Source organism: Cenococcum geophilum (genome assembly GCF_001692895.1).
Source record: "Cenococcum geophilum 1.58 unplaced genomic scaffold K441scaffold_25, whole genome shotgun sequence".
Classification (NCBI taxonomy): domain Eukaryota; kingdom Fungi; phylum Ascomycota; class Dothideomycetes; order Gloniales; family Gloniaceae; genus Cenococcum; species Cenococcum geophilum.
In genome coordinates, this window is record NW_027137583.1 from 268,466 (window position 1) to 293,418 (window position 24,953).

General features: G+C 49.3%; 7 protein-coding genes across 7 annotated transcripts; 3 read left to right on the forward strand and 4 right to left on the reverse strand.

Annotated features, from left to right (window-relative positions):
* Positions 1-957: 957 nt before the first annotated feature.
* K441DRAFT_132170 (uncharacterized protein) lies at positions 958-1,554 on the forward strand. Its single transcript, XM_067640083.1, has one exon. The coding sequence runs from the start codon at positions 1,117-1,119 to the stop codon at positions 1,492-1,494; it is 378 nt and encodes a 125-aa protein (XP_067503139.1). The 5' UTR covers positions 958-1,116; the 3' UTR covers positions 1,495-1,554.
* Positions 1,555-3,381: 1,827 nt separating this feature from the next.
* On the reverse strand, positions 3,382-7,010 carry K441DRAFT_563979 (carbamoyl-phosphate synthase; the record flags this gene model as incomplete). Its single annotated transcript, XM_067643628.1, has 3 exons — positions 3,382-3,489; positions 3,538-6,599; positions 6,674-7,010. The coding sequence occupies 3 exons, from the start codon at positions 7,008-7,010 to the stop codon at positions 3,382-3,384; spliced, it is 3,507 nt and encodes a 1,168-aa protein (XP_067503140.1).
* A 746-nt stretch (positions 7,011-7,756) lies between these two features.
* Positions 7,757-10,371, reverse strand: K441DRAFT_564337 (P34-Arc-domain-containing protein; the record flags this gene model as incomplete). The annotated part of the gene is made up of 10 exons (XM_067643646.1): positions 7,757-8,215; positions 8,293-8,705; positions 9,007-9,046; positions 9,099-9,166; positions 9,216-9,264; positions 9,322-9,422; positions 9,471-9,606; positions 9,672-9,958; positions 10,011-10,252; positions 10,283-10,371. 10 exons carry the CDS (start codon positions 10,369-10,371, stop codon positions 7,757-7,759), a joined length of 1,884 nt encoding a protein of 627 aa, XP_067503141.1.
* A 367-nt stretch (positions 10,372-10,738) lies between these two features.
* Positions 10,739-13,771, forward strand: K441DRAFT_687573 (WD40 repeat-like protein; the record flags this gene model as incomplete). The annotated part of the gene is made up of 3 exons (XM_067652105.1): positions 10,739-10,755; positions 10,806-11,063; positions 11,131-13,771. The coding sequence occupies 3 exons, from the start codon at positions 10,739-10,741 to the stop codon at positions 13,769-13,771; spliced, it is 2,916 nt and encodes a 971-aa protein (XP_067503142.1).
* Positions 13,772-13,800: 29 nt separating this feature from the next.
* Positions 13,801-15,296, reverse strand: K441DRAFT_660977 (transcription elongation factor-like protein s-ii). Its single transcript, XM_067648799.1, has 2 exons — positions 14,714-15,296; positions 13,801-14,645 (listed from the first exon to the last, which is right to left on the reverse strand). Exons 1-2 carry the CDS (start codon positions 15,180-15,182, stop codon positions 14,218-14,220), a joined length of 897 nt encoding a protein of 298 aa, XP_067503143.1. The 5' UTR covers positions 15,183-15,296; the 3' UTR covers positions 13,801-14,217.
* Positions 15,297-15,482: 186 nt separating this feature from the next.
* On the forward strand, positions 15,483-16,200 carry K441DRAFT_564102 (NuA4-domain-containing protein; the record flags this gene model as incomplete). Its single annotated transcript, XM_067643633.1, has 3 exons — positions 15,483-15,620; positions 15,672-15,884; positions 15,982-16,200. 3 exons carry the CDS (start codon positions 15,483-15,485, stop codon positions 16,198-16,200), a joined length of 570 nt encoding a protein of 189 aa, XP_067503144.1.
* A 2,140-nt stretch (positions 16,201-18,340) lies between these two features.
* Positions 18,341-19,560, reverse strand: K441DRAFT_677954 (uncharacterized protein; the record flags this gene model as incomplete). Its single annotated transcript, XM_067651119.1, has 2 exons — positions 18,341-18,462; positions 18,519-19,560. 2 exons carry the CDS (start codon positions 19,558-19,560, stop codon positions 18,341-18,343), a joined length of 1,164 nt encoding a protein of 387 aa, XP_067503145.1.
* Between the last annotated feature and the right edge of the window lie 5,393 nt (positions 19,561-24,953).

Sequence of the window (24,953 nt, forward strand, 5' to 3'; positions counted from 1 at the left end):
TTTGCTCCTAGGATAGCCCATATCTTTAACAGCTGCTCCTCTCCAATTATATTTAAAGGCAACACAATAATAGCAACAGAAGCTTAAATTAGTAATGGAATTGCCTATATTATTATACTCTTACCCTATAATGTCTTCGCCGCTAGAAACAAGTCCCTCCGCCCATATATTACCCGTCTTAACACCTTAATTTAACTAGGTCGTCCGCTATACGGATATAGAAGCTTAATAGCTCTATCTATCGCGCTTAACTATTCGTCTTTACTTGCCTTCCGTAAGGCCAAAAGCTCGTCTTATATGTCCCATAACCGCCTCTCTACTAGGGACGTAAGATCCTCCCGTATACGATTATCTAGCTTTTATAAGCTCTGCGAGACCTACTAGCGTTCCCGTTCAACTATAGGCTTCCGACCCTAACGTCTAGTGGGTTTCTTCAGAGCCATAGTAGGTTTTTTATGCGGATATAACGCCTAGCAGTAATAAAGGCACTCCGGGCCAAGGGAGGATATTTTTAAGGAAGGACCCAACTACAGCACCTACTAAGTATTGTAATGGCTTTAAGTAGTAGATATCTACATATCTATATAGTTTTATCAATATTAGCAGACTATTTAATAAGATAAATATATTCTTAGGTTTTTAATAACGCGTTTTTTAACTTTAACGAAATTAATATTAGGACTAAGCAATAGTCGTATTATAAAATTCATACCATTTAGAAGCCCTAAATCTTAAAAATAATATATAAACTTTTGGTAATAACAACGCGTTATATAAATAAATAAATTAGATATCCGCAATCTCCGTTTTACGGATTTTGTTTAAAATTTTAACAAAACTCACCAAACCCTCTCAGACGTGATTTTGCAATTCGGAAGACGGCGTAGGTTATTCCAACGCTAGCTAAAAAATCACGTCTGAGCTCGCTGAGGTAAGTACCAGACGACAACAACATAAGATGATTAATCTGTTATGTAAGCAGCTTATAATTGGTTGATCGTCTGGGACCGAGATAACGACTACGGTTCGTTACTCTGTTCGCGTCCTTCGACACCATCCTATGATTAATTCCACTAACTCATTGGTTTACAACCAACCCCTTTATTTACCACACCTATGTCGACGATGGAACGCCCTACGAAACGACTTCGGATGGCCATGCCAGACGACCGCGAAGGCATGTCTGAGCTTGAGCGCGACCGCCGATATAATGATCTTCGGCTCAAAGGTACATTTGAAGATATTTTCATGAAGTACGCGAAAGATTTCACTGATGTGGGGGACGAGATTGATCTTGAAACTGGCGAGATCGTCGTAAACAATGGCCATATCTCGCGGATGCGCGACGAGCAAGATATTGGGGATAGGGATGCTGGTCGGATGCTGAGGGTATTCACGGAGGACATGGTCAAGAACTTCAGCGATGGTGATGCCGACGAACTGGCAGATGAGGTCGGCCACTCAGACGGTACTATTACAAATGTATGTCCATAACTTTTCCTGTGATTTATGGTTATCTAACGCTGGTTAATATGTTTGTATATTTGTGCTCACATAGCCATAGGATACCAGTGAATTCGAGGCTTGTGAAGGTGATGTCGTCATTGGAAACATCACTAAAACCAATGTTAATGGCGACCTTAATATTATCGAGGACACTCATAAGTCACATGTCGGAACAAACATCAACTTGAATGAAATGAACGGGGGGCAACTGCGCCTGACTGACCCCACAAACAAACGTCTAGGAAGAAGACCTGATGCTGCTACTTTTGAAGCCTTAGGCCAAAGTATTGCATTGCAGATTGCACGGTTCATGGGTCAATGGCGTGAAGATGCATTTATCACCGATTCTGAATGGTCAGCCCCTCAATTGCCAGTTCGAACGCCTACCCGGCGCTTTTTACCCGAATCACGATCCGTCCCATTGGCACGTTCGCCGTATTCCCCGCCTGGGAGCATTTGGGCTCTACCAGAAGCGTCCACATCATTTCGGCCTGCACATCCGGCCGCTAGACAACTTCTCATGGATCATGGCGCGTCTTCAGCGATTACAGAAACCCCTCAGAAAGATAGCCGCGGCGTGGATGACAATTATGGTGACAACATATCAGAAAGCAACGCCGATGACGCCGATGCATCTAGTGAACAAATATTGCCGAGCCACCTGGATAGATCTCACCACACTTACCCCGCTAATACATCCGCTAAAAGGGTGGGAAGTGGTCGGAAGTCTCGGTTTACGTTTTCTGAGGCAGACGACAATCTTCTAATCAAGCTGAAAGAAGAACACCAATACACCTGGGCAACGATTTGTTCAAATTGGCCAGACATCCCTCCTTATACAGTCCAGTTTCATTACCATAAGCATTTGAAGAATAGAACCCGGCAAACACTAGAGTCTACTCATGACGATGTCAACATAGAGGAAAATCAATCGCACTACGAACCAAGCATTTCAAGAGAAAAATCGAATACACCTAAGTTTAGCTCTCCCAATCTTCACCATCAACGCTCGGAATTTAGTTTAACATCAAAGACTACGAGCTCTCCAATAAAAGCAGGATGTATTTTACCAACGAATAAGAGTAATCGAAGAGCAATCGGGACGTCTCAAATGAGCATCACTCCGCACTCAGCTGAACGGCCGAAAGCACGAAATCCCACTGCTTCCGTGGAAACTCCGGACATAAGAGAAAATAGTGCCGTACCGGAAATTCCGGACACATCAGAAACCAGACCCCTGCCCAAAATCATAGAGCTAATCGAACCTGGCTCTTTAACAAATGTTCAGAAGACAACAAAAGTAGGCCCTGTACCCAACTTTCGGAAGACAAAGGAGCCAAGTCCTTCACATGAGAGTGTGAAGACTGTGAATTCTGATCAAGAAAGCTTGCACTCTACGAAGTTCTTGAGTATAAGCGAGGTTATAGTCTCTCAAGCTCCCACACATCGAAACCGACGAACTTTAGGTCGCAAAAAAACAAACGGCGTGTTGAAGAATGGGTTACTCCGACATGAAACGACACTTCCGCCCCAGACACAATGCACACTGAGTAAACTTACACAAAAACGCAAGTTTCAAACAGATGAATCAGATTCCGGCGATGAACTAGCGCTCTGATGCTCTACGGGAGAATCGCTCACGGCTCAAGACACAATAGCTGGTAGCTATTTATTGCCCTCTCGCCCTTTTTGCCAAGCAATAAAACACATGAGATTCATAAAATCCCGTTCTAGCTTCAATCAGAAAGATCAACAAAGTCATTCAACTTTTAGATTCATATCAATTACTGTCGCTTTTTGATACTGTTGTGAAACGTGCGAGAATATATACATAAAAGTAGAAGCTTTTTAGATCGTGTCCCATAACGCGAAAATTTACAAAGGCTTTCCACCAATAAACGCACTCCAAGGGCGCACTTCGCTCGGGATTCCTTCTTTACGAGGTAATTTCTCACTCATACATTGAGCAAACAGCACCGCAGTCTGAAATTCAGTTAGAAAGATTCAATATGAACTATTCCTTTGACTTACCTTAGGCTCCATAAATAGGGGTACTCCGAAATCAACGGCGTTCCTCCGCATCACGTAATCCTCGTCAACTAGTGAGGAAGCCCTTGCTTTGGCTAGGTTGAAGACGCCGCGGATGTCATACTTTTTGAAAACCTCGCGCAACGCTCTCTTGTCTTCCTTAGGAAACTCTATAACTTCCACCTCCACACTCCCATCTTGGGATGCATCTTCTAAATATTTCTTGACTTCCTTGTTCGCGGCGTACATCCTATAGCCAAGTGGATTTAGGTAATCCACGATTTTGACTAATTCATTCCTTGAAGTATCGCCGCCAAAGAGAAGCCCCTCACCCGGCTGCGGAAGGCGGAAATTCATTGTTGACTGCATTGATGTCCAGTATGCTTCTACTAGGTCCTTGCCGAAACAAGCCATCTCTCCAGTACTCGCCATCTCCACGCCAAGGTAGGGGTCCGCCCCCGCGAGACGGGTCCACGAGAACTGCGGTACTTTCGTTGCAAGGTAGTCCCTTTTGACTGACATGAGATCAACTGGCTCTGGTACCTCTCTACCAACAAGGGCTTTGGTAGCAACGTCGATGAAGTTGGTTCCTAGAACCTTGCTGACAAAAGGGAAGGATCTTGAAGCGCGGAGATTGCACTCGATAACCTTCAGCTTTGGTTCTCCACCTTCAGGATCATCTACTTTGATAATTTGCATATTAAAAGGACCCGTTATGTTCCATGCGTTGGCGACCTTCTTGGCAATTTCCTTCACCCTCCCAATTGTTTGCTTGTCGAGATTTACGGGCGGCAGTACTAACGTCGCATCTCCAGAATGGACACCAGCGTTTTCAACGTGCTCGCTGACAGCGTGGACAAGCAGATTTCCGCAAGACGCCACAGCGTCTACATCGATTTCCTGGGCGCCTTCAATGTATTTCGTGATGACAACCGGATGGTCTGGTGAAACGTCACTCGCTGCGAGTAGCTTATCTTTGAGTTCGCTCTCTGTATATATAACGGTCATAGCAGCTCCAGATAGAACGTAGCTTGGTCGAACCAGTACAGGATATCCGACGGATCGAGCAAACTTCTCTGCTTCTTCAACAGATGTTAATTCTTTCCAAGCCGGTTGATCGACACCAATCGAGTCAAGGATCTGGGAGAATTTATGGCGGTCTTCAGCTTTGTCGATGTCGTTAGGATCTGTGCCAAGTACTTTTGCTTTGCCGGACTCCTGGAGCTTCAATGCAATGTTTTGGGGGAGCTGGCCCCCCACAGAAACAACCACCCCACTGGCAGACTCCAGTTCGTATATGTCCATAACTCTCTCATAGCTCAACTCTTCAAAGTAGAGTTTATCGGCCACGTCGAAATCAGTTGAGTACGTTTCTGGATTATAGTTGATCATCACAGTCTTTTTGCCGAGTTTATTTAATGAAAGCGTGGCGTTAACTGCACACCAGTCAAATTCCACCGAGCTACCTATACGGTAGACGCCACTTCCAAGGACAACAACTCCATGATCGTCAAACTTCACGTCGTGTGAAGAAGCGTTGTACGTCGTGTAGAGATAATTAGTGTCAGCTGGGAATTCTGCAGCTAGAGTGTCGATCTTCTTGACCCATGGCCTAATGCCAAAGCTCTTTCTCCGTGCCCGTACCTCGTCTTCAGTACTGTTCACTGCTTTTGCAATCTGCTTGTCGGAGAATCCTAACTTTTTGGCCTTCATAATTATTTCCTTCTTTAGTCCATACAGACTACCAATATCCTCGAGCTCGTGTGTACAGTCGACGATGTTTTGCAGCTTGTATAGGAACCACTTGTCGATCTTTGTTAAATCGTGTACTTTATCCACTGAATAACCTTCGTGCATCATAGCTTGGCCAATAGCGAGCCAGCGTCTATCTGTCGGGTTCTTCAGTGCGTCATCCAGGTCTTCAAATTTGCCACCTTGAAAGCCTAGAAACTTCGGATCAACTTGTCGACAGGCTTTTTGAAAAGATTCTTCAAACGTCCGACCAATCGCCATTACTTCACCGACAGACTTCATAGAGCTCCCAATGTCTCTCTTGACATTTTGGAACTTACCCAAGTCCCATCGAGGTATCTTAGTGACAATGTAATCTAAACTGGGCTCGAAGTTTGCCGTTGTAGTCTTCGTGACAGCGTTTGGAAGCTCAGGGAGAGTATGCCCAAGTCCAATCTTTGCGGCCGTATACGCAAGGGGGTAGCCAGTGGCTTTTGAAGCAAGCGCCGAAGACCTAGATAATCGAGCATTGACTTCGATCACCCTGTAGTCCAAACCGTCAGGTTGAAGAGCATACTGAACGTTACACTCGCCCACAACTCCTAAATGACGAACGATCTTAATTGAGGCCGAGCGAAGCATATGGTACTCCTCGTCGCTGAATGTTTGACTTGGGGATACAACAATGCTATCACCCGTGTGAACCCCAAGGGGATCGAAGTTTTCCATATTGCAGACCGTAACGCAATTGTCACTTGCATCCCGCACAACTTCATATTCAGCCTCCTTCCATCCCTTCAGCGATTTCTCAACCAATATCTGAGGCGAAAGAGTTAGGGACCTTGCAGACAAATCCCTGAGCTCATCTGGATTGTTTGCAAAACCTGATCCTAACCCACCCAAGGCATACGCAGCTCGGACGATAATTGGATAACCAATTTTGTCTGCAGCGTCGAGAGCTTCATCCACTGTGCCAACAGCAATGGATTTGGCGATAGGAATGTTGATTTCATCTAATGCCTTTGCAAATAGGTCACGGTCCTCACTTGTCTCCAAGGTTTTGATGCTTGTGCCCAGAACTTTTACGCCGTATTTCTCGAAAATGCCCTTTTTATTCATGTTCACTCCGAGATTGAGAGCGGTCTGACCACCAAAGCTGAGGAATATTCCATCAGGGCGCTCCTTCTGGATCACGTATTCCACATACTCGGGCGTGACGGGAAGATAGTATATTTCGTCTGCAAGAACGTGGGAAGTTTGGATGGTAGCAATGTTTGGGTTAACGAGAACCGATCGCACGCCCGCCTCTTTTAAGGCTTTAAGAGCTTGTGATCCTAGTGCGGGGCAAAAACACAGAAGTAAGCTTATAAATAATACACTGGGGAAAGGTAGCAGAACGGTAAATTACCAGAATAATCAAATTCTCCTGCTTGGCCGATGCTAAGACCTCCGCTCCCGATGACAAGCACCTTTGTCACATCAACTAGATTTCGTCCGCCTAGAATATGACCACTGTTCAAGTAGGCTTGAGCGTTTGGAGCCTCTTGACTCGCAATTCTGGAGGCAGCGACTTTCGAGAAAGTTCGTAGCTGACGATATGTTGTTGACTTATGCCCGTTCCGTACTGTGAGTAGCGGAAGTGAGGCACAGGTAGTAAGAGCGCGCGAGGGCGTCGAAGCAGCAGGAAAGCGGCATTGGCGAAGCAGGGCCGGCGTGCGGCGTGCCAGACGCCCGCAAGCGGCCATTGCAGATGTTTTACAGTAGAGTTTCAGGGCTTCAGAGCTTGTAGAGCTCAATTCAGCCTCGACAGTGTTGAGAAAGTTTGTCTGTAGAGGTCGACAGGCTTGTAGAAAATGTTAAGAATCGTGGACAGGTTAGCAGAGTGCAATTGAGGCGCTGGGGCCCAATTTGAAGCTTTGCACTTCTGTCGCGGGGCTTTATGAAGCTGGAGGAAATTTCTGCCGTGAGACTGCTTGCGACCGCACAGCTCGCTTCTGAGCGGTGATACGCTCTGAGTGCTTGGCACCACACGACAAAAGCCTTGCAGTTGAGCGTTGCAATTGAGGGGCACAAGCGAACGGGGAGCTGAGCGAGGGAGGGCGCCTGGGTGTTTAGGTGCCTAGTAGCAGAGCAGGCCGCGAGGAAATAGTTATCAGAGCAGAGGAGAGGCAAGGGCGAGACGTCGGGGCTTTGACGAGCCTTTGTGGGGAAGAAGGCAGAGCGCCCGGTCATCGGACATGATCTTCGAAATTTTTTTTGCATTTTGCATGGAATATTGCATCACTCACAACCTAGCCGGATTGGCAGTCTCTGCTTCTGCTCAGTTTCTGCTCAGTCACAAGGGCTCCCCAATTTGTCTGAGCTCTCCTAACCCACTGCCATCACCCTGCACGAGTCTTTTGCTCCTGTGGCCCATTTACCAAACCCTCCTACCGCTCCTGCTTCCACTACATATGTCTAATTTGCTTGCACAGTTTCACTGCTGCCTGCGTCAACGAGCCTTCTTCTTGCCCTCAGTTTCTAGACCCGTAGCAGCCATCCGCGTTTTATATTCCCTTGGGCTCTCAAGTTCCCTGCCCTTTTCTCCCCGTAACCGTGCCCATAGCGATGGTTGTGACCACATACCAACTCTATCGCTCTTAGCCTTCCTCTCAACTTGTCGATACCGCTTCTCAAAACCCCCGAATTCAGATCCGGTCTTAGCTTCATAAACTGTTGCCAATCCTTTCTTAAGCATTTCTAGACCCACATCCCGCTTGAACAGCCGTTTTCGGACGAAAACTATGGCTACAACGCGGTCATACTGGTCCCGTCTGTAGATGTAGGCACGCACACGGCGATGGAGGATATAATTGGAGAGCCATTTGTAGGCTTCCGCTGAAAATGGCTGTGCCGGGCGCCCAAAATGTGCTAATTCGGGTGCATCGACGCCAGCAATTCGAATATGAATCTGAGACACCATCTATTAGTGCCTGTTCAAATGAAGAACAATTTCCAGCCTTGATTTCTTTCCGAGCAGTGACCTACAGTTTTAGCAGCAAGATCTTCCTTCTTACTCGGTACTATCTTCCATGGTAACCAACCCCATCCCGCCAACCTTCCGCCTGGAGTATGAAATAACCGAAAATTATCTGCGTCACCAACACTCGTTACCTTTCCGAAAAGGCTTCGCCGTCGGAAAAGATCCGGTTTGATATGGTTGACACTCGGTATGCGTCGTAGGTAGGATTTGTAGACGCGGATGAGGGCGAGGGTGGCAACAGTAAGTAACAGCGACGGGACAACGGTACGTGCTTCGGCGTACTCCGACCAACCGGTCGCATCTAGGTTGTCAGACCATGGGAAGAGACGAGAATTTTCGTCGATGTCTTCCTTTTGAGACTCTTTTGTTGACCAAGGCCATCGCATCGTTAACGCTGCGTTGTGTGTTGTCGCTTTACCTCATCTGAGCAGGCCGAACGGGTACACCCGCCAGATCGAGCAGTCAAAGGAAAATCAAATGTGGCGTACACAAAATTATCGCCACCAGTATCCACTGAAGACAATAAAAATGAAGGACAAATCAGCTCGGCTACTCTATTTTCTGACATAATACTGAGGTGCTGAGAAGACCTTGTTTAACTTCATAGTCACAATCTCATTCGTCAGCAAACACCGCATGGGCTTAGCTGGAACTGAAGTACATATTTCTTCCTGGTTGCCTGGTACTTCCACTCTATCCGCTCCCTTGTAACACAAAACTGGAGGGTCTGTCATGCGTATCACTCCAAACCCGACTTCTCTCGCGAGTTTGTCAAGCGCACATCTAGATCGAGCCCCGCTCAAGTCTGCACCTTAAATGTACGGCCACTGGCAGTTTTCCGTTCTTTCTCATCACCCTCTGGTCTTGCTCTTCGCAGAACTATTCACATTGTTAGCTTCTACTTATATTGAGAAAGGGATTTCAGGACCTTGCAGGAAATCAGCTGTTCGCCTTCTCATCCTGGAGTGGATGTAGGCCTGCCATATTTTACGTTAGCAATAATTTTATATCACACTTAGAAATAACCCTCTGACCTTTGATGCTTTGATATGATAATGGAAGTAGTCCCGGAAAGTCTGAATATGAGATATGACCTCGTCTCGCTGCTGTCTTGTCAAATGTCGCGGAAATAATACTGAAAACGTTAGTACAGCTGCGCATAATATGGGTTGAATAGGCAAACCGAAGGTGATGTAACCAATCTCGCCAGCCCCGGAAGCGGAAAGGCCGGGAACATTTTGGAGCTCGAGTGGAGGGTCGTTACGAAAAAGTACTTGGGGGGCATTCTGAATAGCTCTCCTGCGAGCGTCCACAAATTCCTGTAAAAGCAGACAATCAGAGAAATACCACTAACGTTAACGTTTCCTAGAATGTAATGAAATACCTGGAGGAAAACTTTACCAAATATCCTGTCCGTCTCTTCCCGAAACACGGTGCTGAAGATCACCGTGACTCTATCATGACTAGCTTTGATGTATATGGCCTCTTCCTCCCGGTAATGTATGGCACGGACTTCGCCGCCCTCTCGAACTCCTTGAGGAGCCTGTTCGGAAGTGAATTTGGATGCTTGCTCCTGTAATTCAGTAAACTCGTCAAATGCTTGTTCAAATGGCGCTGCCATGGCGTTACGCTTGAGTAGGGAGATACGGCGGATTAAGTCATCTCGTGCGCCTGGAGGCACAGTAAGTAAGCAGTCGTATTACGCTTAGGTGAACGCACCAACCTTGATCTTCTGGGAGGTTTTCAAGGTCTACTTGAACAGAGAAATCGAAGCCTTGCTCCGCAGGTACTATATAAGGACCATACTCGCGTTCAAGCACTCCTCGAGCGCCATATTTGACCAATTCCTGATAACATTTGACTGATATGGAGACGAGTATCTTGGTCTTTGATTCCGGGGTAGAAATATGAAATGTCACACCGTCAAAGTCGGATACCACTTGATCAATTGATACGGGTGATGCTCTGTGCAACAGTTAGCTATTGAGGTTAGACTCAAGCAGGCAGCGGGGTAAAACATGCCCCGAAAAGCGGTCTCTCAGCAAAGACTCTATGAGCACGTTTTGGTAATCGAGGAGGAGCATGGCTAGGTCTCTAAGAGGAGATGTGGCTAGAGGGATTTGTGATGTGGCAGAAAAAGTAGAAGGGGAGCGCACAACGATATGCAGGACAATGCCCGCGGGTACTTCCAGGGTTCATCGAAGCAAGTTCGGTCAGACGCTGTGGCGTCCGTGGCTTGTACGTGGCTTGCCCGTGGGGTTCTTTACTCGACAAGGAAAAAAAAGTTTCGAGACACGGCCAACCTGCATCTCTACAGCCTGGCCATACAACCCACCCTATGAGCAGTCTCCTAAGGGCAAAATAACGACGCTCAAGTATACTCAGCCCGTCTGTTTGAGTTACACCTCTAAAAATTCAGAGAAGCTCGCTTGAAGTCTTTGAAAGCAAAAAATGGTCAAGTCCTACAGGTGATTCACGTATAATGATCATGGCCTAGAGCTAGCACTAACCTCGGTAGCAAGTATGAGCAATCACAAACATTCGCTGTTGTAAACTCAGCCTCTTCAAACCTAGTCTGGGCAACTAACGGCTTTATCCCAAACGCCTCAAAGCGCCCTTCAGGTGCCGGTCACGCCTATGTTGGCGCTAACGAAGAGGTCCTCTGTTGGGACGTAAAAAAAGGCGAGCTTCTGAGCAGGTGGCGCGATGCTGCTTGTAATGCTGAAGTTACTTCCGTTACTCGTAGCGGAGCAGATCCAGATATCTTTGCCGTTGGGTGGGTAACGCTTCAAACTGAACAGTACTAGGAGATACAACGCTTACCATGACATGTGCCGATCTAGTTATGGCGATGGCAGCATTCGAATTTGGGACTCCCAAATAGCAACCGTAATAATCAGCTTCAATGGTCACAGGTCCGCTATCACGACCTTGACCTTTAATGCCTCGGGCGTGCTTTTGGCAAGTGGTTCAAGAGACACGAACATCATCTTATGGGACTTGGTAGCTGAAATCGGCTTGTTTAAGCTTCGGGGACACAAGGCACAGATTACCGCTCTTCATTTCATAAATCTAGATAAAGTGGAAGGCGCCGAGACTCACGGTTCGAATACCATCCCTAAGGGCACAACTACCGACCAAGTCTATCTTATTTCCACGAGCAAAGATGCACTAATTAAGATATGGGATGTTACAGCGCAACATTGCATTGAAACTCACGTGGCACAAACGAACGGCGAATGCTGGGCCTTAGGGGTCTCCCCTGATGGGAGCGGATGCATCACTGCTGGAAATGACGGTGAACTGAGAGTCTGGTCCATCGATATCCGGGGCTTGCGGGAATCTGCGTCCCAAATAGGAGATGTCATCGAGCGCCGTTACTTGCGCGAACAAGGAACTCTATACCGCCGAGGCAAGGACAAGACTACTGATGTTATCTTCCACGATCGAGCAGATTATATCGCTGTCCACGGCTCAGAAAAGGCCATAGAAATATGGCGAATCCGAAGTGAAGGGGAGATTCAGAAAACTTTAACGCGGAAGCGCAAGAGAAGGAGAGAGAAAGCTGTCACTGCGACTAGAATCAAAGATGTGAACGCGGAGATACAGACTGACGACGTCGATGAGAAGAAAGGCCTAGGGGATGCAGAAGTTAGTGATGTGTTTGTGCCTTACGTGACTGTGCGTACTGGTGGGAAGGTAAGGGCAATGATGTGGGCATACATCAAAGGCCACAAGACGTTGCAACTGCTGGCAACTACCGGCAACAATATGATTGAGGTTTATGACATTCCTTACAAAGAGAAAGCGAAGATGGCCGAGATCGAAGAACCGCCAGAATATAACAAAGTATATTCTGTTGACCTACCAGGCCATAGAACAGATATCCGCGCCCTTGCCCTCAGCTCAGACGACCGGATGTTAGCATCTGTGTCTAGCGGGAGTCTCAAAGTCTGGAACGTTCGAACTCAAAGTTGCCTACGGACACTGGAGTGTGGTTATGCACTTTGCTGCTCCTTTCTACCTGGTGATAAAGTAGCTATTGTCGGTACCAAGGACGGCGAGATAGAGATATTCGATATTGCTTCATCTACACTGATTGACCGAATCAAAGCTCACGATGGCTCGATATGGACCCTGAATGTTCATCCCGACGGGCGCTCCGTAGCGACTGGGAGTGCCGACAAGTCTGTAAAATTTTGGAATTTCGAGATCGTACACGAAGATATCCCAGGCACGAAACGCACTACTCCACGCCTCAAGCTTGTTCACTCTCGAACTCTCAAAGTCGATGACGATGTTTTGAGCGTGTGCTTCTCTCCCGATTCCCGCCTGCTGGCCGTTTCAACTCTGGACAACACAGTCAAAGTGTTCTTTGTAGACTCTCTCAAACTATTCCTCAACCTATACGGGCACAAATTACCAGTACTCAATATGTCAGTATCATCCGATAGCTCTCTCATTGCAACATGCAGCGCGGATAAGAACATCCGCCTATGGGGCCTCGATTTCGGCGATTGCCACAAGGCGTTCTTTGCCCACAGCGATAGTATTATGCAAGTCTCATTCATACCACACCCGGTGTCAAAAGACGAAAGTCATCTGTTTTTCAGTGCTTCTAAGGACTGCACCATCAAAAGTTGGGATGGCGACAAGTTTGAGCAGATTCAAAAGCTTCAAGGTCACCATGGAGAAATATGGGCCATGGCAGTAAGCCGAATGGGCGATTTTATCGTGACTGCCTCTCATGACAAAAGTATCAGGATATGGTCGCAAACCGACGAGCCAATATTTTTAGAGGAAGAACGGGAGAGGGAACTGGAGGAATTATATGAATCGACCTTAACAACATCAATAGAAACTGGAATGGACCAACCGGAAGGGGAGCAGGATGAAGTCGTCGCGGCGTCTAAACAAACTATGTTGACTTTGACAGGGGGTGAAAGGATCACAGAGGCCTTGGAGCTAAGCATGGCAGACTTGGATCTCGTAAGAGCCTGGAGGTTGCAGAAGTCAATCGCACCAAATATAGCGCCACCTCAGCGAGAACCCCTCTTCATTGCACTTGGGAATATCAGTGCCGAGCGGCATGTGCTTAACACTCTGTCCAAAATCCCCGCAGCCCAGCTGCACGACACCCTCTTAGTGCTACCATTCTCAGCCTTGCCGGCTCTATTCACTTTTATCGCCATTTGGGTGCGCAACCGGTGGCATGTATCTCTAGCATGCCGGGTGTTGTTTTTCATGCTCAAAACACATCAGAAACAGATTGTAGCGAGCCGTGAACTCAAAAGCTTGCTGGAAACTATGCGAGTAGACCTAAGAGACACATTGGGAGGATTAAAGGACATCCTTGGCTTTAATCACGCTGCTCTTAGATTCCTGCATGACCAAGTTAGGGAGAATGGAACCACAAGGCTCGAAGAAGTGGAAATAGAAGAGGCAAAAGGGAAAAGGAAAAGAGTGTTCGTAGATGTTGCTTAAAGAAATATGATAGAAGGTTTTGGGTTTCATACCTATGAAGGGAACGTAGTCGAATTGTTCATATGGATTTTCTAATTGCCTATCTCAGCAGGCATGAGTAGTCCCACAAGTTATGCTACGTCACGGAGGTGAGAGTCATGTGGGATAATTGTAAGTAGTAATGTAAACCCAAAACTTTGGGCGAGGAACCAGGCTAAGGTAGCCGTCAAGGGGTCGAACCAAAGCATATTGCGCGGCTGGAATGTAGGACCAAATGCAGAAGTAACAGAAAACTGTAGAAAAACCGGCAGTATGATCCATGGAGTGACGATTGGCAAACTATTTTCAACTCCTCCCCGATTTGAAACGCCAGCGCCATCGCTGCACCACCCCAACACCACAGAAACCATAACCTAAAATAAGCTGACAAATGTCATGCAGCCAAGTGTGACATTAACACATCTTATTCAAGAAAATTTCCATCGGTTGCCACAATTGGTGCACTCGCAAAACGTCGTCATCGGCTCATCAGCACTCCTCGTTTGCGCTTGACTGTAGCTGACCTTCTTCTGGTGACACTTTCCGCAGGTCAAACTCGCGCTGATGCTCTTCTCCACTTGTGCTACCATAGCTTGATTCATATTCTCTTTCTCTAGTCGCGCATCCTCGGCTCGGCGCTCAGCCGACTTCAATTCTTCATGAGTCATTATGACAAACCTCTTGGGAGTGATTTCGCCAGAAAGGACTCGCCGCCGCAGTTTTGGGTTTGATTTGTTTTTTAGATTTTGGTACAAGGAACGCATTTTCGTTTTGTACTGGTCGGAGGTTTCGGACTGGTAGGTATTGTATGCGGCGAGCTCAACATCTCGAGCAATGCGAAGCACATCACCAGGAACTGTGCAGAAGCCACATTTAGCAGGTTAAAATCAAGCAGGGCCACGCCTATTTAATTGGGGGTCTTACGCTCTTCTGACATGTGCGCCAAACCGTTGTACATGAGCTTCACGCAGTTATCTCGAACGTCATTTTCAGTGACTTTCCAATTCACCTTATCGGTCTTGTCGTTGCGGCTTTCTGGCGGAACGTTATGCTTTGCCTTAGGCTTTAAAGGTGCCGGGGATGGGGCAGCAGCTGGCGCTGGCGATGCGGTGCCGTTAGAAGTCTTCGGTGTAGACGTTCCTGCGCCTGCCTTCCTAACGTCAGACCTCCACTTTATTACCAGCTCGTTTGCCTGGCTGGCGACTGCGGGGTCTTTGTGCTGGCGCAGCTTGTTCACTGTAACTCCAATGCGGGTCGAACGTAGCAAATCCTCTGTAGCACGCACTCCCTTGCGAAGCTCACTCAACAAGCCCTGAAGAACAGTGGAAGGCTCGCCGCCAGCGTAGGCCTTGGTAATGGCCTTGCCGCGAAGCTCAACCTCTTTGGCATCCATGGAAATATAGATTAGGGAAATGTAGGGAATTCAGAGAGAGATTGCAACGTAGAGAGCTGCACGATGATTGGTGAGCGTCACAAGCGGCGAGAGTTGTTGGGATCGAAAAGTATGGTGATTTTGATAATGAATGCGGTTGTGATAGAGTTGGTGTTGACTTGTCACGGAAGGCGGTGGCAGAATTGGCGCAGATCGTTGCATAGTTCGAGGCTCTGGAACAACCTCCACCACAGACGCATCCCCGACTTCCGTCAGCAGTCAGCACATACCAACACCCGACGCATTCCTGCTTCCGCATAAATGTCTGAGAATGCGCCTCCCGTAGGAAATGCGCCGAATGCTAGTCAAGATGCCTCGCGCGGCATGCCCTACTACGAGAAGCTTCGTCGCGACCTTCGAGAGACGCTCCAGAAGAAACGCTTATTAGACCAAAACATGGTTTGTGTACCATATGTCCAAATGGTCGGGGACCATGCGCTGATGTTCCAGGCTGGTCTCGAAGAGGCCATCTACAAAGTCGAGACTTCGTACTTAGAGGAGACAACCGCAGGGAATATTATAAAGGGTTTTGATAACTACATAAAGGGCTCAACGGGCACTGCTGCAACAGGAGGTTCTGGCCCAGGGACTTCGACACGTCGTAAAGCCGCTATCAGTGATGCCGATAGAATCTTCAGCAGGAGTTCGGCAAGTTTTATGCAGGTATGTCCCCAGTTTGCGCTCATCACATGTTCTTCTGGCTGCCTCTCTTGAAAACGCGCTAAAAGTGTTCCTTAATTTTTTTAATTCTTTTTGACAGGATTCCCCCACTCCAAATTCCACACAAACAACTCCGTCCCATGCACCTACACCAACTTCATCCTTCCCTAGCGCCCGCGAGAGCAGTCACCCGACACCCAGCAGCAGCACGACCAGCAAAGCTGTAGCAAGTAAAAAGAAGAAAGCTGCGGATAGGGAGGACGATGAAACTGATGGCAAGCCAGCAAAACGGGGAAAGATTACCTATGGCAGAGACTGAAATAGAATGCTTGTGCTTTTCTATTTCTGTTGAGATCCATGAACATTCCCTTCAACGCGTAAAGGAGCAGGCTCGATGAGTAGCCCCATAAGGAATATTGATACATTCTAAATACCCTGTATTAACAAGATAACGAGAACATGCATCCTATCGGCGGAGCTTGCGGCCACTCTTAGTTGGGTTGATCTCAAAGTTAACTCAGTCTGGTTTCCAGACAACAGTGGCCTGCTTTTGCAGGTTTGGACGTTCACGAGAATTGGCCAAGAGTTTATTACTGTATCCTGGTAATGTTTAGGGTTGCGGTTCCTTGCACAAACTTTACAACTTTCGTGGACCTAGAACAATCCTGCATATCATTTAGAATCTAGAAGCCCAAAAGCTCTGGGAATATAAGGAATCGTATGCGAGGCTTCAACAGAAGTATACTATACAGGAAATTAGTTGTGGAATGATAGTTATCCTAGGCAAACTCCGAAAAAATTTCAGAGGGAGAAATTGAGTGTATATTCGTCATCCACGTACTGGGTGCGATATGATTAAATATTTGTTCGTTCAGAAAGATAACCATACCCACTGTAAATCTAACCGTGAGGTAGATATTGTCATACGGGAATGCAGGTGTATGGCGGTGTGTGGACTCCATAAGGTGGAGTCGTCACGAAGAACAAATCTACAAGGGGGTGACATGAATGGGTCAGACGCCCCCGCTAGTACAGTACACAAAATAACCTGGTCCCGCTATGTCACTTTGGACTCGCTTGTTTCTTGACCTGTACTAGCAGGGGGGGCGTCTGGCGCATTGATGTTACCCCCTTGTATATACAAACGAGGCTATCACGTGATCGCAGGAAGCTCCTGTGAATGTCCGCCTACCTCCCCTACCAACAGATGTAATAGTCAGCAAGTAATCAAAAAGGTATTTCGTTATTGCAAACCCACCGGTGTGATCCCAGCAAGCTCATCCCCTGTTTTTTAACTAGCTACTCCAGCACATGCGGGTACGCACAGCTCACGCTTACTGCGCCGCTGTCAAACCTATCAGCGGCGAGCAAGGAGCGGAGAGGGAGTGAACTGCCCCTTTTCCGGAAGCAAAGAGCCACAACTTTAGATAGCTTCGCTCTGCCCTTTCCTCCAAGACCTCTCCTAGTGTTGGTCGGGTTAACAAGCCGCTCACCACTTTTCGCAGGCCGAACCGAAGCCGACTGGGCGCTGGGCGCTCCAATGTAACGTAAGGTAACGTTACACTGCCCCCTGCCCCCTGCCCCCCCTGCTCAGCGGATGAAGAGTAAATAAGAGCGGCGATCAGGGTCTGCGCTAGACAGGGCTTGCAGAGTGTGATGGCGTCGGTGGCTTTTTCTTTGGCTTATTGGCATTCCTTAGCTACGGTGCTTGTTGGCACCGTGGACACGACTTCACCTGAGACCTTCCATAGCCCATTACAGTCTCATGACGACGATGATGATATTGCACCAAAATGGGGCCGCATGCTGTGCTATACGTGATATGGACTCTATTTTTCCCAAAACGAATTCCAAGAACCTGTCCTCTATTTGTCAAACGAGTGACAGCTAATCTCCCCTCCCCTCACGCCTAATGCCTTTATGGCCTTGGTATCTAAAAAATCCGCCCCAAGCCAGCCTATTGTACAAAATGTGTGCACTCTCGCAAAAATACGATTAGGGCGCCAAAGAGAGTCTAAAACATTAAAAGGGTATAATGAATGAGCGTGCCCGGACCGATCAGCCGAAATTTGGCTGGTAACGTATGAGAAGACAACGCAACATCAGATGTTGGTACACGTAGAAAATATGAGAAAACGATAGCAGACCAACTCAAACGCCTTTTCCCACCCCAACTCCTTTCACCTCTAGTCGTAAGGTTATTGTGCCCAATAACCGAGGTAAGGGGTTGGGTAGCGACCGACATTAAGTCAAAAAGGCTCAGACGTGTTATTTTCGTCAATACCCATTCTAGCAAACCCAAGACAAACAGACCAGACTTGCGATACAACGGAAACGCAGAGGATATCTCAAAGCGAAATGGTAAGCATCGGAAATTTCCGGAACATCGGAACGGGTCTGCGATCTCAAATACAGATAGAAGTAGAACGGACGTATAGATTGCACAATTTCAATGTCGATTACGTATCTTCCGGGGAGGGGTGGTCATGATCGCGTTCGCCTTTATGCACTTTTCGATGTCTCCTCAGATTAGAAACTACTGAAAAGTGACGGCCGCAACCTTCTACCTCACAGGCAAACGCTAAAGAAAAATCGTCAGCTAAAAATATCAGCTTAGTCTCAAATGATTTTACTTACGCTTTTCACCAGTATGACTATACATATGCGTCTGCAGCGAACTAGGACGAGTGAACCGTTTGTCACAGATTTTGCACTTATGCTTCTTCTGCGAGCTAGACGAGACTTTTGAGCTGAACTGTCCCATCATCGACTGTGGTGCTGGCGGTAGGTTGGTCCCAATCAGGGCTGATGGGCGGGGAAGAGTCCGCGAGGTCATGGGCTCCACAGACTCGGATGCGGAACTATAATCGGTAACAGAAGAGTCGGCCACGGAGCTATTATAGTAGGACGGATAGGTGCTGGCTGAGGAGATAGATGAATGCGCAGAGTGGGTTGATGGGAAGCCGTAAGAATCGGAAGAGCTTCTGCTGGATCCCTGATTGCCATAGATATTCCTGGGAGTGATGTCCTGGCTCATCGCAACCATTCCTCTGCTTGCATCGAGAGCGTCACTGAAGCTGTTACGTTGCGACTGTTGTGAATTCATTCTGCTGAAGTCAACTAATGAACTCTGACGCTGCCTTTGAGATTCGGCTGGGTTTTCTAGGAATGCAGCGGAGGATACTGACGGGTGTGAAGAGCGTCGGGCTGTGTCTTGCTGGTATGCGTACGGGCTTCTGGTACTATTTGAGTAATCCATAGAATACTGTGGCGCCGACGTTGGAGCGTAGTTGTTTGTGTTTGGAGAGGCGGACGAAGAATATCCACTTGGATAGGTCCTCGACGGGTTGAGTAGATCTTGGGAAGCGCCAAGTAAGTTCTGTGACTCGTATGCTCCGTCTGAGAGACTAATACCTGATCCTAGGGGCGGCGCCGTGACAGGGAGGCCATGATACGGTATTGACAGACTGGTAGGCCTGGCGATGTGCTGCTGGCCGGCGTGGTCGAATTTGTCGAGTCCCGAAGCATTCGATGCCAGAGAAGTAGGATACAGTTGGGATGACGGGGCCGCAGGCGCCGAGACCCAGGGATTGGTAAAATGCGGCGCGGGATAACGCAGATGGTCGTAGCCCATGGTGTTCAGCTGGGGCTGCTGCCTGTTGTCGACTGCCATGGCCATTGCGAAAGACAAAGATTGAAGCTGAAGATAGAGAACACAAAGGTATCGTGAGAGACGTGAGAAACGTGAGAAGAGTGAGAAGCGCAAGTCTGATGGAGGATCTGAAGCTGAAACAGGGTCCAGGAAACGTGGGGACAGACGATCACTGGCACACAGTCGTGGGATCTGCGAACCTTTTGAACTTCTCGAAAACCTGTGCTGGGAACTCTCGTGCTGGCAGGTTACCAAATGCGAGCAGCGATGTACACGTAGGGAAGGACGATCGCTGGGCGATTCCGAGCAGTTTGAGCCGTGGCAATGAGCGAGCTGGGATTAAGTTTTATCGAAAAGATGACGGAGTAGCAGCGGTACCAAGCCAGTCGAGCGCTGCAACGGGCAACGGCGAGTGTGGAGAAGGCGCAGGCACGAAGAGCGTATTTCACCACCCACGTAGTGGTCTCAAGGGGCTGACGGCGAGGATGCGGCCAAGGACAAAAGCAAGTGATAGGAACGGACTTGGATTGAAGCAGCGAAGATTGTCAGACTGAGGGATACTAGTAGCGCAACGGCTTGGAGTTGATGAAGCATTTAGAGGTAGAAGGTGCTGATCAGTAGACCCTAGATGGGGGGCTGCCTGTAGATAAATTCGGCTCGCTGTGTGATGATGGAGGTGGTGTCCAGCCCGGAAGCTTTACGTCGTTGCGGCCATCATAGGCGGCCCAAGCGAGAAATGGGAGCAGATGGCTCGACGGCCTCAAAAGCCACTTGGGGGACTTGGGCTATCGCTGGCAGCAACCCTGGCTGCAGGAGGACGCCCGACCAGGATTAGGGCTGACCTTTTGTGTGGGGAGGAGGGCAGCAGAAAGGGCTTGCAATGGCTTGCCATGGCTGCCATGGCTGCCACCAGGTGCCATTAGAGCCAGAGGTGTCATTGGAGCCAGAGGTGCCATTGGAGCCAGAGGAGCCATTAGATCCCTCAGAGCCACCAGTTACTACCCCACTCCCACCCCCCAGAGCCCCTAGGGCCCCATCAAGTGCCGTGGCGGACAACAAAGAAACCCGGTTCGTCATATCAATCAGCTGGCCAACCGGGCCCCCGCTGCCTGCCCGCCGCCCGAAAGGAGGAGCCCACACCCGCTGCACCAAAGGGCAAATCAGCGCCAAGGGGTAGATGCTGGCGTCTCCTTTGCAGCATAGCGCTATCTCAAGATGCCTCTTTTGGGACGACATTCCTTGGCTAGCTTTCCGCAAAACTGCAAGTGCAGTGCCGCCAGAAATGCCAGCTAGCCTTTCTTGGTCGACAGAGGGGTGCTAGGCCGCCTCTTCTTAATTCTCCGCGCTGGTCAGATCAGAGGTCAGGGTACCAGGACAGTCTCCCGCGGAATGCCCTTTTCTCATCGGCGATGTAGGAACGCCCGCCGCGGCAGCAACTACCACAGCAGCACCAGCAGCACCGGCACCAGCGCCGGGACCCAGCACCAGCATCCGTCCCCCACCGCCCACTGTGAGTCTTCGCATCTCGCATCTCGCATCTCGCATTTGGCGGTTCACGCAGAGTAGATGAGCGGCGACCGTTGGCCGACGGTGGGAGCGCGCGTACGAGTCGGCGGGTAGCAAGAACCTATTTCACCGTCCGCCTCATCGCCCATTGCGTGTTGCTGCGGTGCGCACTTGCCAGGTGCATTTTCTTACTCTGCGACCTGGATGTCTGGGACATGACCGCTCAGAACAGCAGCAAATCCCGCGCCTTGATCGGGCGCATCGAACATCACGGCAGCCCAAATCTAATTAGCCCCCCTGATGGTCCCGCCAGCCTTCGTTTGGCGCACTCGGCAGCGTTTGATCGCCGTGCTTCGTGCCCCATGCAGGAATTCCTCTTTCTCAACGAAATTACCATCGTTCGTCGCACTGGTCACGAGCTGGCAAAAACGACTGTAATCTCAGCGTTGCAAGGGTGGCGCGTAACAATGGCCTTCTGGAATAACCCCCCTTCACACCCAATCGTCTGTCGCTGCGCCAACTGGGACGCAAGAACCCTTCAGAGAACCCTTCATGTCCTTTGCCTCGTCGAGAAGGTGGGCTGCCCTCGTACTGTACCTGCTTTCCAAACCGTTCCTGTGGCCTGTTGGTCTGTTAGCCTGTTTGCCTGTTAGCCTGTTGGTTTTTGCGGCCCGCCCTTGAACTCCGCCCTGGGCGGTGTGTGGTTAGCAAGTCCCGCCGGCCAATGGCATGCCTTGGCTCGACGAACAAGCAGGATTCCGTACTCTCCCCGAGGCGTAATTGCGCTGGTTATCTCTGCGTTTGCCCATGGCGGTCGCTGGGAGGGCAGCACGAGAAACGCGACGGCATCCGACGACGACGACTGGCATCGTGCGCGCCGTGTCCGTAGTCCGCACGAAAGCGGCCAGTCAGTGGAAGCATCTTGTCCCCAGATTGCTGACGAGCTTTAGCTCTGCAGCCTTAGGGCTCGAGATGATGGTGCCAAGCCGGCTCATGCTGACTCGGCGATATCGCTGCAACGGGACAGGTGCGATGCGGGTGCTCGAACCTGGGCGAATCACGGCCGCGAGCTGCAGGCGGTGTCCAGCGGTGAGAGGCGCAGAGTCGCCTTAGGGTACAAAGGGTACATTTGAGGGACGCCGGTTCGGAGGACGCTCTCCCGGCACACTACACCCTGAAAAACCAATGGCGTCATCCTGCATATTCTCAAATCCGGGAGAACGGTGCGCTCGTCAATCTTGTCTTTTGAGCTGTCAAGTGCGGCACGAACGCCCAAGCAGCAGCGCTGTCTGCCAATGCCTGCTGAATGCCTGCCAGCTACCTGCCAATGCTTGCCAAATACCCTGACAATGCCATCCAATGCCATCCAGTGCCCTGCAATGCCCTGCGGCCTTTTGACGGCTCGCAGGGAAGCTGCGCCAAGCACGGAGTCGGCTGGCCTGCCCGATGGGGGCCTCTACGGGCTCCATTTCGTCATTTCACGGAGTTGGCCTCCTCTTTTTGACGCAGGGCAGCTTTCGAGGGCCTGTCAGGCTGGCAGGCGCGCAAGCTCGCAGGCCGGCAGTACATGTATGTCAGTGTGTCGGGCTCGCATATTGCCACCGCCTCTCAGAACACCACCAATACACCATCACGGCTATCGCAGGCTGAGAGCCCTGCCAATGGCCGGGTTTTGTGCGATGTGCGAGCGTTCTGCCTGCTACTCGGCGGTCATTCCTGAGCCTTGGCCGGCACCCATTTTTGAGCCTTGGCCGGCACCTATGGCGTCAACGCGGTCGTTTTTAAGTCTTCCTTAGCGTGATCAAGCGTGCGACTAAGGCGGCGTCGTAAGCCCTGCGATGAAAAAATGTGGCCGCTTGAGACGGGATGGCTGCGTCCAACCAGGGCTTATTCTGAGCCTAGGGAAGCCACTCGCATTTGCTGTGGACCCTGCGTCCCGCCCGCGGAGGTGCAGATGAAGGTACGTAGTCGAACCATTGCTTTTTGCGCCCTCGCACTATTTTGCGCCCACACCTTGACAACCGCCTCTGCAAGCCTGAGCAAGGCGGGGGAGGGAGGGAGAGCGATAAGCTCCGCTGGACCCTTATTCCCGAGTCATTAGCGCCGCTGCACGGGAGACGCTCCGACTGTGCACCTGTGTCTCCTCTACCTCTGCCTTTGCCTCTCAACCACCTGCGCCTGTGGCTCACGTTGACTGGCCGCGAATGTCATGTGAGCGGCCTATCCCGAGGCAGCAGCACACCCGGGCACCGGGTTTCCTGCCAGGCATCAAGCAATCAATCAATAATCAGTCACTCACTTAGTTGCCGAGCCTATAGCCGGCCATGTTTCGGTACACGAGCCCGCATTGTTCCCGAGATAATTGCTTCCCCTCTTCTTCTGTCGCCCCCTGGTTGGCCTCCCCCTCCGCTTGGCACCCTTCGTCACCGCAATTTACCTTTCGATTTTTCTGCATAGGTGCCAACTGCAAAGCCTGCCGTCATGTGATAGATCTGCAGCTATCGAGTGTGAATACCACCACCGTAAGTCGTGTCTCTATTGCACCGCCGCATGGGCATTCCCATCAATATTTTCTATGTGATGTTGCATTTACGGCGCTCCCCCACGTGTTGCATGGGATGCTACCTGGTACTTAGGTACTGTCCGCACGACCCGCTTTTGGGCCTAGACATTGGATTTTTGCCGCTTTAGGAACACTCCTGTCCGCTTTCGTAAAAATAACAGACTAGGAATTACTCGACATCTCCTTGGCCGATCGATCCCCAATAGTGTCCTGCACTATCATCACGACATTGTGAATATTGTCGACTGTCTCCACGAAATTAGGATTAATACTCGCTGTGTCTCTCTTCCCCGCTCGCACTATTTGCTCTTCCTATGTTACATTATTGAGTATTTTCATGGTTGCCTCGTCGTATTTAGTCCAAGCAAAGTCTACAAGCACATACAACACAAACAGCCAAGCAAAAATTTGAATTCCTGCATCTAGGTTGCGTTGCATGCACCGAAAATCAGCACTCCTTCTTCCATTCCTGTTTGATACATCCACTCCATGCTACCTGTCGCCCGAAACGCCTTACCCGCCCTATAAGCCACCTGAATTGTGAGCCTCCCCACCACAAGGCCAGAAATTCCTAGCATCACATCATATCGTTGTACTCATGGCCTTCAATCTAGACCCGTTCATCGATCATGTTCATTGTTTTTGGCGTGATTATTCTCTCACTATCGTATGCTCTTTTGTTTTTCATTGAGGGTCGTGACAAGAATAATCTCTTCTTAATTTTACTTTCGCTCCTAAAGTGAGCGATAGGGTTATGACGGTCGGCACGGTTTTGACGGTTTGGAACATCAAAACTACACACAGACGAAATTGGTCACAACTATACCAACCGTCATAACCCTATCGCTCACATTACTTCGAGATTAATTTGCGACATCAGAACCCATCTCAGGCTCTCTGGCCTTTCTCTCTTGGTAAAGATTTGCTCGGCCACGAGTTTGCTGATGTTGCCCCACGTAAGGGCATGCGTTGGCACTACTTGCCTCTCAGCAAGCTCTACGCTCTCGCGACATCCAGCTCGACGAGCTTGCATGTTTTCACCCGACCAAACCAACATATCATTACGAAAGCTAGACGTTTTCCTTTCCGCTTTAATCCGTCGCAGAATACCGTCACCGTCACCTTCAGACGATTGTAGTAACGCCGCGATTCTTTCAAACCCGACTTGACCGAGCTGAATGGTAAACGACTAGGGACGGGAAATTGATGAGGATTCCTTCGGCGCCGCTGTTTCAGGATAGATAGGCAATGGGTTAGAGTATTGTGTATGATGGGTCTTAGGGAAGATCGTGCCGTGATGCTTCCTCGACGACAAAGATTCGGCTTGCAGATCATCTTTTTGAGCGAACTC

Coding starts and splice junctions, on each gene's coding strand:
- K441DRAFT_132170 (XM_067640083.1), top strand. CDS start 1,117: ATGTCGACGATGGAACGCCCTACGAAACGACTTCGGATGGCCATGCCA.
- K441DRAFT_660977 (XM_067648799.1), bottom strand. CDS start 15,182: ATGGATGCCAAAGAGGTTGAGCTTCGCGGCAAGGCCATTACCAAGGCC. Junction 14,646..14,713: donor GGCGCACATGTCAGAAGAGC/GTAAGACCCCCA, acceptor GCTTCTGCACAG/TTCCTGGTGATGTGCTTCGC.